At 41.6% G+C, this 12,871-nt stretch overlaps 1 protein-coding gene across 1 annotated transcript in view; it reads left to right on the top strand.

Moving 5' to 3' along the window:
* Window positions 1–3,100: 3,100 nt before the first annotated feature.
* The window catches only part of cwc22 (CWC22 spliceosome associated protein), a 96,990-nt gene continuing 87,219 nt past the window's right edge, over window positions 3,101–12,871 (top strand). The window contains exon 1 of the mRNA XM_085985979.1: window positions 3,101–3,315. Within this exon, the coding sequence (XP_085842105.1) occupies window positions 3,305–3,315 (11 nt within the window). The 5' untranslated portion in view covers window positions 3,101–3,304. The remainder of the gene's footprint in view (window positions 3,316–12,871) is intronic.

A 12,871-nucleotide genomic window follows, 5' to 3' on the forward strand; every position in this document is an offset into this window, starting at 1 on the left:
GGCAAAAAGGTAGGGGAGGTGGGGTAGCATTGCTGGTAAAGGAGGGGATTAATGCAATGGAAAGGAAGGATATTAACTCGGATGAAACGGAATCTGTATGGGTAGAAATGAGAAATAGCAAGGGGAGGAAAACGTTAGTGGGTGTGATATATAGGCCTCCAAATAGTAATATGGAGGTGAGGGAAGGCATAAAAAGGGAAATTAGAGAAGCGTGCGATAAGAGCACAGCTGTCATCAGGGGTGACTTTAATTTACATATTGATTGGACTACCCAAATTAGTAAAAATTCTGAGGAGGAGGAATTCCTGGAATGTTTTCGGGACGGTTATCTGGACCAATATGTCGAGGAGCCGACTCGAGATCAGGCCATTTTAGACTGGGCATTGTGCAATGAGAAGGGACTTATCAGCAATCTTCTTGTACGAGGCCCCTTGGGTCAGAGCGATCATAATATGATCAAGCTCTCAGTCGAGATGGAGAGTGAGGAAATTGAATCAGAGACTAAGGTCCAGAACTTAAATAAAGGGAATTACGAGGGTCTGAGACGGGAATTGGGTAAGATTGATTGGGTGGTGTTTCTGGGGGGATTGACAGTAGAGAGACAATGGCAAGCATTCAAAGATAGAATGGAAGAATTCCAGAACATGTTTATACCGGTTTGGCATAAAAATAAACCTAAAAAGGTGACTCAACCGTGGATAACGAGGGAAATTAGGGACAGCATAAAATCAAAAAAAAGGGCATATCAACTGGCAAAAAAAAGCACCAGACCGGAAGATTGGGGGCAGTACAGGATACAGCAAAAGAGGACAAAGGGATTAATCAGGAAGGGGAAAATAGAATACGAAAGTAAACTTGCAGCAAACATAAAGACAGACTGCAAAAGCTTTTATCGGTATATCAGGAGGAAAAGACTGGTAAAATCCCAAGTCGGTCCCTTGCAGTCCGATTCGGGAGAATATATAATGGAGAATAAGGAAATGGCAGACCAATTAAACTCATACTTTGGTTCTGTATTCACAAAGGAGGACACAAATAACCTCCCAGGAATATCGGCAAACATGGGGACTAATGAGAGGGAGGAGCTGACAGAAATTAGTATCTCTAGGGAGATGGTGTTGGGTAAGTTGAGGGGACTGAAGGCCGACAAATCCCCGGGGCCTGATAAACTACATCCTAGGGTACTTAAGGAGGTGGCCCTGGAGATAGCAGATGCTCTAAGGATCATCTTCCGGAACTCCATTGACTCGGGAACAGTACCCGTGGATTGGAGGGTAGCTAATGTTACCCCAATATTTAAAAAGGGGGGTAGAGAGAAAGCAGGGAATTATAGACCAGTAAGCCTTACATCGGTTGTGGGCAAAATGCTAGAGTCCATTATTAAGGATAAAATAGCGGAGCACTTGACAAATGGGGAAAGGATCGGACAGAGTCAACATGGATTTACAAAGGGTAAATCGTGTTTGACTAATCTGCTGGAATTTTTTGAGGAAGTAACTGGTAAAATAGATGGGGGAGAGCCAGTGGATGTGGTGTACCTTGACTTCCAGAAAGCCTTCGATAAGGTTCCACACAAAAGATTATCATGCAAAATTAAGGCTCATGGAATTGGGGGCAAAGTATTAACGTGGATAGAGAACTGGCTGGCGGATAGAAAACAGAGAGTTGGAATAAACGGCTCGTTTTCGGAGTGGCAGGCAGTGACCAGCGGGGTGCCGCAAGGATCTGTCCTGGGACCCCAGCTGTTCACAATATATATAAATGATCTGGATCAGGGAATTGGATGCAATATTTCCAAATTCGCTGACGACACTAAACTAGGAGGAGGGGTGGGCTCTGATGAGGATGTCAGGAGGCTACAGTGCGATTTGGACAGGTTGGGGGAATGGGCGGATACATGGCAGATGCACTATAATGTGGATAAATGCGAGGTTATCCACTTTGGGGGTAAAAACAGGAGGGTAGATTATTATCTGAATGGCAATAGATTGGGAGATGGGGAAGTGCAGAGGGACCTGGGTGTTCTTGTGCACCAGTCACTGAAGGAGAGCATGCAGGTGCAACAGGCGATTAAGAAGGCAAATGGTATGTTGGCCTTCATATCAAGGGGGTTCGAGTATAGGAATAGGGATACCTTACTACAGCTGTACAAGGTGCTGGTGAGACCGCATCTGGAGTATTGTGTACAGTTTTGGTCGCCCCATCTGCGGAAGGATGTTCTTGCCATGGAAAGAGTGCAACGGCGATTCACCAGGCTGATACCTGGAATGGCGGGAATGACCTACGAAGAGAGATTAAATAGTTTGGGCTTGTACTCACTGGAGTTTAGAAGATTGAGAGGGGATCTCATCGAAACATATAAAATTATGGCAGGCCTGGACAGGCTGAATTCAGAGAGAATGTTTCCAATGGCCGGGGAGCACAGAACCAGGGGCCACAGTCTAAAAATAGCGGGCAAATCATTTAAAACAGAGATGAGGAAGAATTTCTTCACTCAAAGAGTGGTGAGCCTGTGGAATTCCCTGCCACAGAGGGCTGTGAAGGCTAATTCAATAAATATTTTCAAGAGAGAATTGGATATATTTCTGAAGGCTAAGGGGATTAAGGGTTACGGAGAAAAGGCGGGGACGGGGTACTGAACTGGTAAGATCAGCCATGATCTCATTGAATGGCGGAGCAGGCTCGAAGGGCCGAATGGCCTACTCCTGTTCCTATCTCTATGTAAAACCAATATGAAGCAAAGCCTTGGGGCTTTCCAAAGGGAGCTAGAATATAACAAATTATGAAAAAGAACACGAACGTAGCACAAATGTTTCTTTGCTTGAGCATGTACGTCAGAAAAAAGGCAATTTTTCTGAGAACTCTTGGATAAGATGGTCCACCTATGGAAAGAAGGTTTCTCGATCTCAAATTATATTTATTTTGCGGGCGAAGGCGGATATTTCCTGGTTGGGTAGGACTTTGCTGCTATTTATGCTGTGCCAGTGTTGTTGTGCAAGGTGAATTTGTATTGCTCAATGGCAGAGTTTGCTTCCTGGTCCAATTTATCGCGCAGCAAGTGGGAGTTGGGTGGCCGCTGCGTTGCAGCCCTCCGGCCTGAGGGGGTGCTGTCGTTCGCTCGCTCTTGGCAGCACTGCACTGGTGTGCGCGGCGCGTCCTCTCTGCCGTCTCGTTGCACTGGGACAGCGCCATATGGCAAAGTGAAAGTTCAGGTTCTCGGGTGGTAAAGTTTAGTCGTTAGGAACCCCAGCAGCGTGCGGTGCCCGGCCCAGCACCAGCGGGGGCTGCTGCCTTGCTCTCAAAAATGCCCAGACGGTGAGTTCTCGCGTCTTGCGCCAGGTTTCAGTCGTGTTCGGAGTGCAGGCCGCGATGCCTGGAGCCGCTGGTGATCAGGAAGCCGGGCAGAGAGTGCGCTGGGTCGGTAGCTAAAGTGGACGCGCTGCAGGCTGAGGTCGGGGCCCACACGTGTCTCTGTCTGTCTGTGCGTGTGGCGGCGCTGTGTGTGCCCCGGTCGTCAGAGGGTTTGACTCGGGCCGAGGCGGTGGGGAGCCGGACTGCTCGCAGTGTAAAGGCAGCAAGCGGGACTCGGCTCTTTCGATGCCGGTCGCAGACCGGTGCTGCTGTCTGACAAACCTGCTGATTTCAAACTTGGGACTGGTTATCAAACTCCAGGTCAAAGCAGCTGCTCTTCACTCTTCGGGGGTATTTCTTCTGTAAACTTTGTGTTCATGAAGATATTTTTCTGGCATCACTTTGCTTGTAATAATCGCAATTTTAAAAATACAATTTAAAGGCGAAACACATTGTTCTAAGAAAGTTAATTTCTTGTAGGCTGAGCTCCTGTTTTGGCTTTTCCCTTCCCTTTCTCAGGCGAATCCAATAATTTGTTTTAGGTTTGACTAAATGACTATACAAATTCATTATAAAAACTTGGAAGGCACCTTTTTCTGTATTTTAAGCCAGAGATTGTACTGGTTAAACAGAGTAATAGAAGAAACTTTGTTTTACTTCATGTTAACAATCCATGTATGTAACAAATTTAATAGACTGTGCTGATAAACCATTTTGTATTAATGTTGAAATTGTGATTTGTTAAAGTTTCCCATATACGTAACTAGTGAAAACAAATTAAAGTACAAGATCTGGGTGGTGATAGATTTGCCTTGTTTTTTATTTGTATATTTAAAATTATTCATGAGCTTATACAAAAAAGATTGGTGGCTTATTGATGGCTCAGCAAATATACCCAGTGAGTAGCCAAGCCACAAGGTCCCAGATTGATTCCTGATGTATTCTGAGTTATCTGATCTCAATTGGGGTGGCAGTTGGGAATGCTACGATTGGTTTCAACAGCTTTGGCTAGGGAGGGGGAAATTAGGCAGGGTTTCCACTCCTAATCAATATCCAACAACTCCTGCCAGAATTCCACGTGAAAAATTAGGGAAGTCATAATTGGACTTGTCTCTGATGTACCTCCCATGGTCAAATAGTCTGCTGGTACTCGCTGTCAAGCCTTCACACATGAATATGTGCAAAGGCTAGACAGCTATACTTCAACAATGCCTTCAGAAGAGAAGAAAATTGGTAAAGGAGGAAAAAAGCTTACCCAAAAACCTTACGACATCAAATATTTTCATACAATTCCATGTAAATACTGCAGTTTTTTTCCCCGATTACCAGTGGGGGTCCCATAGTGTTTATGATGGTAAGCCAGGTAACCTTTTATCAGTCATGCTTTGCAATCTTAACCATCTCGCCCCTTTTGTGGCTGTTGCTCAGTTATGTGGCCTGTGTAGTTGTCCCTGAAGTAAACACCCAGCAGGCCTCGGAAAGCTCCCAGGGAGAAAGAAGGTTGTAGATAAGTGGTGGCCTTTGAATATGGGGAATCTAAGGCCACAGCATGGTGGCTATGAGGCTTGAGGTGATTGGCTGCAGCCCTGACCATTGCTAACTGGGAGACGGCCACAACAATCCAGCAGCCAGAAACTGGTCATGTGGATAGTCTGAACTCAAAGCTGCCTCCGGAGTCATTAATTGAATTATGCTTAAGTCAGTGGTTTTCATGTCCAATACCATTTTTTGTCCTCGCCCCACAAAGTGACCAAATTAACTTTTCAACGCATATTATCATTGTAATATATTTTATTCCAGATTAATTTAAAGTGTAGTTTAGGTGCCAGCCTAGACTTAATGGTAGCACTCTTGTCTCTGTACCAGTAGGTTGTGGGTTCAAGTCCCACTCCAGACACTTGAGCCAATAATCTGGGCTGACATGTTAGTGCACAACTGAGGGTATGCTGCCTGTCAGTGGTGCTGTCTTTTGGATGAGATATTGCACCGAGGCCCCATCTCCCCTCTCAGATGAATGGACAAGATCTACGGCACTATTCCAAGAGATGGGGAGTTATCCTAGTGTCCTGGCCAGTATTTATCCCTCAACCAACATTACTAAAAATCAGATTATCTCATCGTTATTTTATTTCTATTTTTGGGAACCTGCTGTGTGCAAATTGGCTGCATTTCCTACCCATCAACACTGACTACACTTCCTAAGTACTTTATTGGCTGTAAAGCATTTTGGGATATCCTGACTATATAAATGTATCTGAAAGGCACTATATAAATGCTCGTTCTTTCTGGATAGTGAGAGAAACTTTTCTTGTCTTTTTAGTTTGAGCATACTTTAATTGTAATCTGTTACACCTGTGAACTTGGATTGTGACTGCAAGGTATCTGCGGATTGTATCGAGGATTCCCCAGTTTCAGACTTGTGTGCCTGAATTTTCATGTGTCAATGCTCACATTTGTTAAAAATCACCTGAATTTCCAAATTAATGTCTTTGAACCTGTTTACATGGATTTTTAATTTCCCTTTTTTGTGTTTATCTTCAGTTAAAACTATTAATTTAATATTTGTGTGTGTGAAGCAATTTAAACCAGAAGTAGAATCCAAATATTTGTGTTTGAGCACAAAGGGGATGCAGGTACCACATGGGAGTTGACTAGAGAAGATTAAGGGGTATGGAATCACAGGGAGGTTAAAAAAACTGGATTAAAAATTGGTTTGGAGTGGAGAAAACAGAGTAGGAGTTAACTGGGGGGTTTCCAGAGTGGTTGGAAGTGGTTTGTAGTGTCCCCACAGGGTTCGGTTCTGGGGCCACTTTTGTTCACTGTCCAAATCAATGATTTAGATATTGGCCTAGAGAGAGCTTCTGTAGAATTGACTTTAAAATGTTCATAGGCTTTTGTGGTGGTAAGCTCCCCTGGCGCTAATTCTGACTATATCATGGTGAAATGGCAGAAAAAGAATGCAGAGCCCACTGTGCTCTCGTATCATAAGGAAATATAAATGACAGTATTCAAATTGGCGAGATAACATCATTAAAATTCAAACTAAATGTAGTCCAAAGAGAGCTGAATTCTTGCAACATTTTCCATACAGTAGTCTATTCTATACTTTTGAAATGGTGAATAAAGGGGCTACAACAAACAACTTTGTAGATTTTTATTTTACAAAGAAAAAGTTAAAATTGTTCAGTACCGCCCTTTTCAGATTTCAGTCAATTTTGTTGATGATTACATCTGTTAATCTCATTTGTGGTAATGCTACATTTGGGATATTGGGGAACAAGTATACATACCAAGCAATTAATTTGTGTTTTAAATTATTGGATGAATATTTAAATGCAAGTAAATTGGTTCCTGAATCCTTCTCTTATTTACTCTTCCACCTCCCCTTCCCTGATGGCGAACAAATTTTACTCCATGCTATTAGGTTGTTCACAAAGCCGAATGTCAAATTGTGTTGCAGAAGAGCTTATTGATTTATTTATAAAGAATATGCAACCAGTGTTAATTCCTTGGTTTGTCAGCAAGTTTTGAGAGATCCCATGGTTGCCTAAAAGAAACACAATATACAGATAAGTATTATATTTAATGTTAACAATTTTTGAAATAATTTAGATACCCCAATACAAAATCCAAAGTAAATCATTTGTGAGATTTTGCTTTGCAACAAAATCAAAGCAGGCAAAACTAACTTGGTATATGTGCCAGATGACTACAAAACATGTTTGCAATTTCTGTATTGGATTACAGATTTGTTCTCTTTTCTATATTTCCCATCTTATCTTGTGTGGATCACTCTTCTGATTCAGAGCATCAAAGCTGCATTTTAAATTGATCATGCAGGTGCCAGTGATGCATAGCTCGACTGCCAGTAATCAAGTCCTTAATGAGAGGAGAATGACCTTAGAAGTGTGGGTTGTCTTTAGGTAGTCTGAGTAATTGAGAATGTTCCAAGCAGTGCTGGTGAACAATCCTCATCCATGAATTTTGGTGTTCCAGTTGTATGGCTTCTAAACTTAGACCTGCTTCTGCTCTTTCTTCTAACCTGAATATTGTAAATAGCAGCTTACTTTTAAAATGCAGCATTAAAATCTGCTAGGCAAACCCAAAATAATATGCTGATTATCAGGGGTAAAACATCTATTTACGAATGATTGATAAAATGTCCTTGAAGTTTTGTGTACTTTTTTGAATGGATCAAGAGAGCTGAGAAACATTTGACTACTATGTAAACAGCTGAAACACTCCGGACTTGTCGAGCAAAGGACTGGGACAAGCGCCAACACAGAAATTTGCAGCACAAGAGGAGGCCATTTGGTCCATTGTGTCTGTGCTGACTTAGCTGGAGCAATACAAAACTGTTCCCACTGCCCAGCTCTGTTCTCATAGCCTTGTATCTTCATTTGTTTCATATGATTAATCTGCTGTTCACTTTAAAAGATACAGTAGTCTCTGAATCAACTATGTACTGTGGCAAAGCATTCCATGCTTTAACAATTCTCTGTTCAAAGAAATATCTCCTAACTTCACTCACTTTCTGTGGCAATTTTAAATTGACCCATCAACACTGACTTCCTAATCGGAGGAAATAATCTTTTCCTATTCATCTTGCCAACATTTTTTTATAGTTTTAAAAATATATTATCCTTTGCTGCTTCAGTGGAAATAGTCCCAGAATCTCCAGTCTCTCCTCATAACTAATTTCTCAGCCCTGGTATTGCCCTAATATATCTGCACTATGTACTCTCTATGCCTTTGATGTCCTTTCTATAATTGGGTGACCAAAACTGCACACAATACTCTGTAGCCTAACTATTGCACGACACAAATTTATCCCATCCCCTTTGTCCTTGTGCTTTGTGCCCCTATTTAAAAACCCAAAATGCCATTGGATTTTTTAAATAGTTTTATCTACATGTACTTTCAGGGAATTATGTATTTGAACCCTCTTCCTCCACACTCTTCAGTGTCTTTCCATTGTGTGTATACATACATTCATTGTTTTTCCTCCCAAAATGCATTATGTCACACTTCTCCGCATTAACTTACATGCCACCAGTCTGCTTATCTTGCTAGCCTGTGGTAGTCCTCCTGTAATCATTTATCAAACGTTGTCCTTTTGTCACCAGTAAAATTTAATATCGTGCTCCTCGCAACCAAGTCCAGATCATACACTGACACCTGGGCTCCAACCCATCTCCAATCCTACAGACAGAAGGAAAACTTGAAATTAAGAGAAATGAGCATTAATTTTGAGTGTATTTTTAAAAACCTGGTATTTTCTCTCCTATTTTGCTTCTTATTTCCCTGCATCATGCACGCACCTTCTTCATTGAAGGTTTGAAACTTGTCCCAACTCAACTGGGGACTGTCATTGCATTAGGTTTTTCCACTTTTGATCCTAGTCGGGAGGCATAAATATCAAAATGTCAAAATAAACCAAAGCCATGCTCGTGTTGAAGACTAAAAGAAGCAAGACCAATTTGCTAAGGAATTTGCTGTATCGAACAAGTTGAAGCTTTTAAAAACTTCAGGCTAAAAAAAACCTTTTTGCAGTCACTACAAGAAAAACAAAAGTATGTAAATGAGATGCATGTTCAGTCGCATAAAAATAAATTGATCCTGTGACTTCAATTTCCTGCAATAAAAATTACTGCCAAACACTACTCGGTTCAACCATCGTGCATTCCATCTGTTACTCTGTAGAGAGTCCCTCTGATGATTGCATCACTATGCAGAATTTTAATCATTGAAGTTCTGGATCTGCAGGTGTTCGGTTGTCCTTTGGGAAGAAGCTCTCCATATTATTTGGGCAACTGCATAAAGTAGCTGAGGATCTTCCAAGTTGATTGTCCATGCGGATGGATATTACTTCATGGGCTAAAGACCGTGCCCATTGCGAAGTCATGAGGCTCATCCGATACACGTCTGGGTGAACTGTATGGTGGTCATCTGCATTCTCAGCTCCGTCCACCACTGTCATTTGTGTAGTATTATAGTTATAAGAAACTCGTCTGAATTTTGTTTCCTGACTTGATGTCCATTTAATGCACTGCTGTAGCATTGTCAACAGTGATCAGTTCTTATTTTCAATGAGTTAGTGGATGCCCTGTGGTAGTGCTCATGGTGTGATGGAGATAATGCGGTTACAAGGGTAGGAGTTGAGAAAGTGTATTCATTGTTGCTGAAAGGATTAGTCAAGAGATTTGAGAGGTGTGCACACAAACAGTGTATCAACTACTGTTTGATCAAGCCCTGAGAAATTCGAGCCAATGAAGACTATGTAACGGATGTTTCACGTATCACAAGTGTATGCTAGTTGCTGGACTTGCTGTGTAGTGCACAATACGTTAGAACTGCTACTTTATGGCGATGAAATAAGTAAAAGTGGATTTTTCAAAATGATTAGAGCAGGATTTGGAAGAGAGGAGAGACTGGGAATGTGGCAGTGGTTGGAGACTAATCGGGCGGGAATACTAGCATAGGGGAGCTAGGATTTGGATGCGTTGGAGGGGGAGAATTGCGAGAGGGACCCTGGGGGTGGGGACAGTGGGAGTGGTATGTTGGTCTGGGGAAAAAGAAAATGGATGGTGGGATTTGGGAGCTGGGCTATTGTCACATTTGGGGGAGGGGATCTGGTAGCATTTTTGGGAGACAGGAAATTTCTTTCCCCCCACCCACCAAGAAATTTTGCAACAGTACTTTTCGAACAATGGGCTGGGAGGTGTGTTTTAGCTATTTAAACTATTTAGTACGCTTACACTGTAATTACTGTCTTGCCAATTACAGTAAAAATGCACCTTGCATTTAAAAAAAAACAAAGACAGAGTTCTTAGTTCATTGCTGGGAACTCCCTTGCAGGAGTTCTGCTTTCATAGAAAATGCCTATAGCATTCCAGGCTGTGAGTGGTGAAATGGCTTTAAGCTGGTTCCTGGGTCATGGTCAGGAATGAGGCTAAAGGGATTTATTTGGGTGGGGATGGGACTTATGTGCTTGGGTTGGGTGCTGAGGAGTGGGAGAGATGGGAAGCAGAGAGGCACAGGACTTTGCATGAGGTGAGAGACTTCATTTTGACAGATGTCAGGTAGTGCTGAAAAGATCTGTACCATAGCACCAACTACTTTAGAGACTGAGCCTGGAGATTCGATTAGAGGCAAGTATAACAAATAGATAAGTTTAATGTGTCGGACAGGTGTGATGAAAGTGTGCAATATGTTTAAATGTATTGTAGATATGGAATCTTCCATGGCATTGCTCATGAATAAAAACTTTGAAGTACATAAGTCTTTTTTTGTTTCCCACAGTAGGTATAGATAAATAACAACAGAAAATGCTGGAAAAACTCAGCAGGTCAGGCAACAACCGTGGAGAGAAATTTGAGTTGACGTTTCGGGTTGGACCTTTCTTTGAAGAAGGGTCCAACCCGAAACGTCAACTCAAATTTCTCTCCACGGATGTTGCCTGACCTGAGTTTTTCCAGCATTTTCTGTTGTTATTTCGGATTTCCAACATCTGCAGTATTTTGCTATCGTACAGGTATAGATAAATATTTCTCTTACCAGTTACTTTTCATACATTTCTATAAATAAATCTGCATGCTATATGCTGTAGTTGCATAAATGACCAGCACCTGTTTATAGTTTTTATTTCTGCTGGTTACCTCAAATAGAGTTTATGTTGCACTTTGTTTTAATGTTTAAAATAAACAAATGGTTACTTTCTAAGTATTCATCTGAGTGTTAAAGGTTTACCTGGCTTTTCATGTTAAGTAGTATTTACATAGTATTACAAGCACAGAAACTGGCCATTTGGCCCTACAGGTCCATGTTTATGCTCTACACCAGCCTCCTCCACCCTTCATCTAACCCCATCAACATGTCCTTCTATTCCTTTCTCCCTCGTGTTTATCTAGCTTCCCTTTAAATGCATCTATGTAATTCGCCGCAGCTACTTTGTGGCAGCGAGTTCCACATTCTAACCGTTCTCTGGGTGTTGTCAGCCTTCTTCCATCGCTGGATGGAGGGTGAGAAGGAATCAGGATTGCAATGTGCTCTTTTACACTTTGAATTACTAGTCTTGCTGTCAATCATTTTTTATAAAAATCCTAATCTTTCCATCCCCATCAAAATGTGATGCTCATTAGACGAGTAATGGAGGCAGCTTTGGTCAGCAACTGGAAGTTTTGTTTGGATTGCTTTCTTTGTGTAGCAATGATAGTTCTGGGAGTTATGTCTTCCAAATACTGAGAAAACAAGGTAATAACCAGAAAGATTTTCAAAAATATTTTGAACAATTTTGTTGGTTCTTGCTAGTTGTTTTGTTGGTAGCTGTTTATTGATTGCTGAAAGTTGTTTGACTGGATTGTTGTTCTTGATCGGTAGTTCTCGTTCCTGCTGTGGAATGGTGTGTTGCCTCCCTGCTAAGTTCTCATTTGTTGCTGTTCTGTGCTTATGAAATTTCATTACAGATTGAATTTGTAACACAGCTAACAGGCTGCAAACAGCCTGTTAATATAATAACTGAATTAGTTTTTTTTTGGAAAATTACCTCCAAGTTCAGTTGATGCTTTACTTTTAGGAGACTTACTGAGAGAAGAACAGTAAATAAATGTTATGTGGCTTTATTGCACTAACAAGTAATTGCTTGTACTGAATTATTTATGTAATCCAAAACTTTGTGGTTTACAAGTTTTATATACAAATAACGTTAGTTGCATCATGGGCCATATTGCTGATGGCAATGTGTGAGGCTTAAAACAGCTGGCCCTGGTGTGCTCAGTTGCCTTGTGCCAATATGAAAAGTGGAGAGACTCGCCATGTCTGATGTGGTCTATAGCCAATTGGGACGAATCAAAGCATCAGCAGAAAACAATGGCCAATAAAGCCTAACCCAATAATTCAGTCTCCAGACAGGCACTCCAAATTGAGCCCTAGATCAGACAGTGGAGTAGGCCTCTGAGAGAATCTTCTCCAGGATTTACAACAGAATTCAAGAAACTCTCATAGTGAGTATGAGCATTTTATTCTGGATTGTTTAATATATGTGGGATCCTGCATTCTAAATTTTACTTGGGTAAAAATTTTCAGGCAGCTGAAAAATCAAGATGAAAGAAAGACTTGCATTTCTATAGCGCCTTTCATGACCTCAGGCTGTCCCAAAGTGCTTTACAGCCAATGAAGTATTTTTTGAAGTGTAGTCACTGTTGTAATGTGGGAAACGCAGCAGCCAATTTGCGCACAGCAAGCTCCCACAAACAGCAATGTGATGACCAGATAATCTGTTTTTGTGATGTTGATTGAGGGATAAATATTGGCCAAGACAACAGGGATAATTCCCCATCTCCTCTTCAAAATAGTGCCATAGGATCTTTGACATCCACCTGAGAGAGCAGACTGGGCCTTGGTTTAATGTCTCATCTGAAAGAAGGCACCTCTGACCGTTGTGCTCAAGTCTCTGGAATGGGACTTGAACCCACAACCTTCTGATTCAGACGAGAGTGCTACCAACTGAGCCATGGCTAAC

The sequence above is a fragment of the Somniosus microcephalus genome, chromosome 4 (assembly GCF_052327205.1).
Source record: "Somniosus microcephalus isolate GS21.2 chromosome 4, FLI_Smic_1.0, whole genome shotgun sequence".
Taxonomy (NCBI): Eukaryota; Metazoa; Chordata; class Chondrichthyes; order Squaliformes; family Somniosidae; genus Somniosus; species Somniosus microcephalus.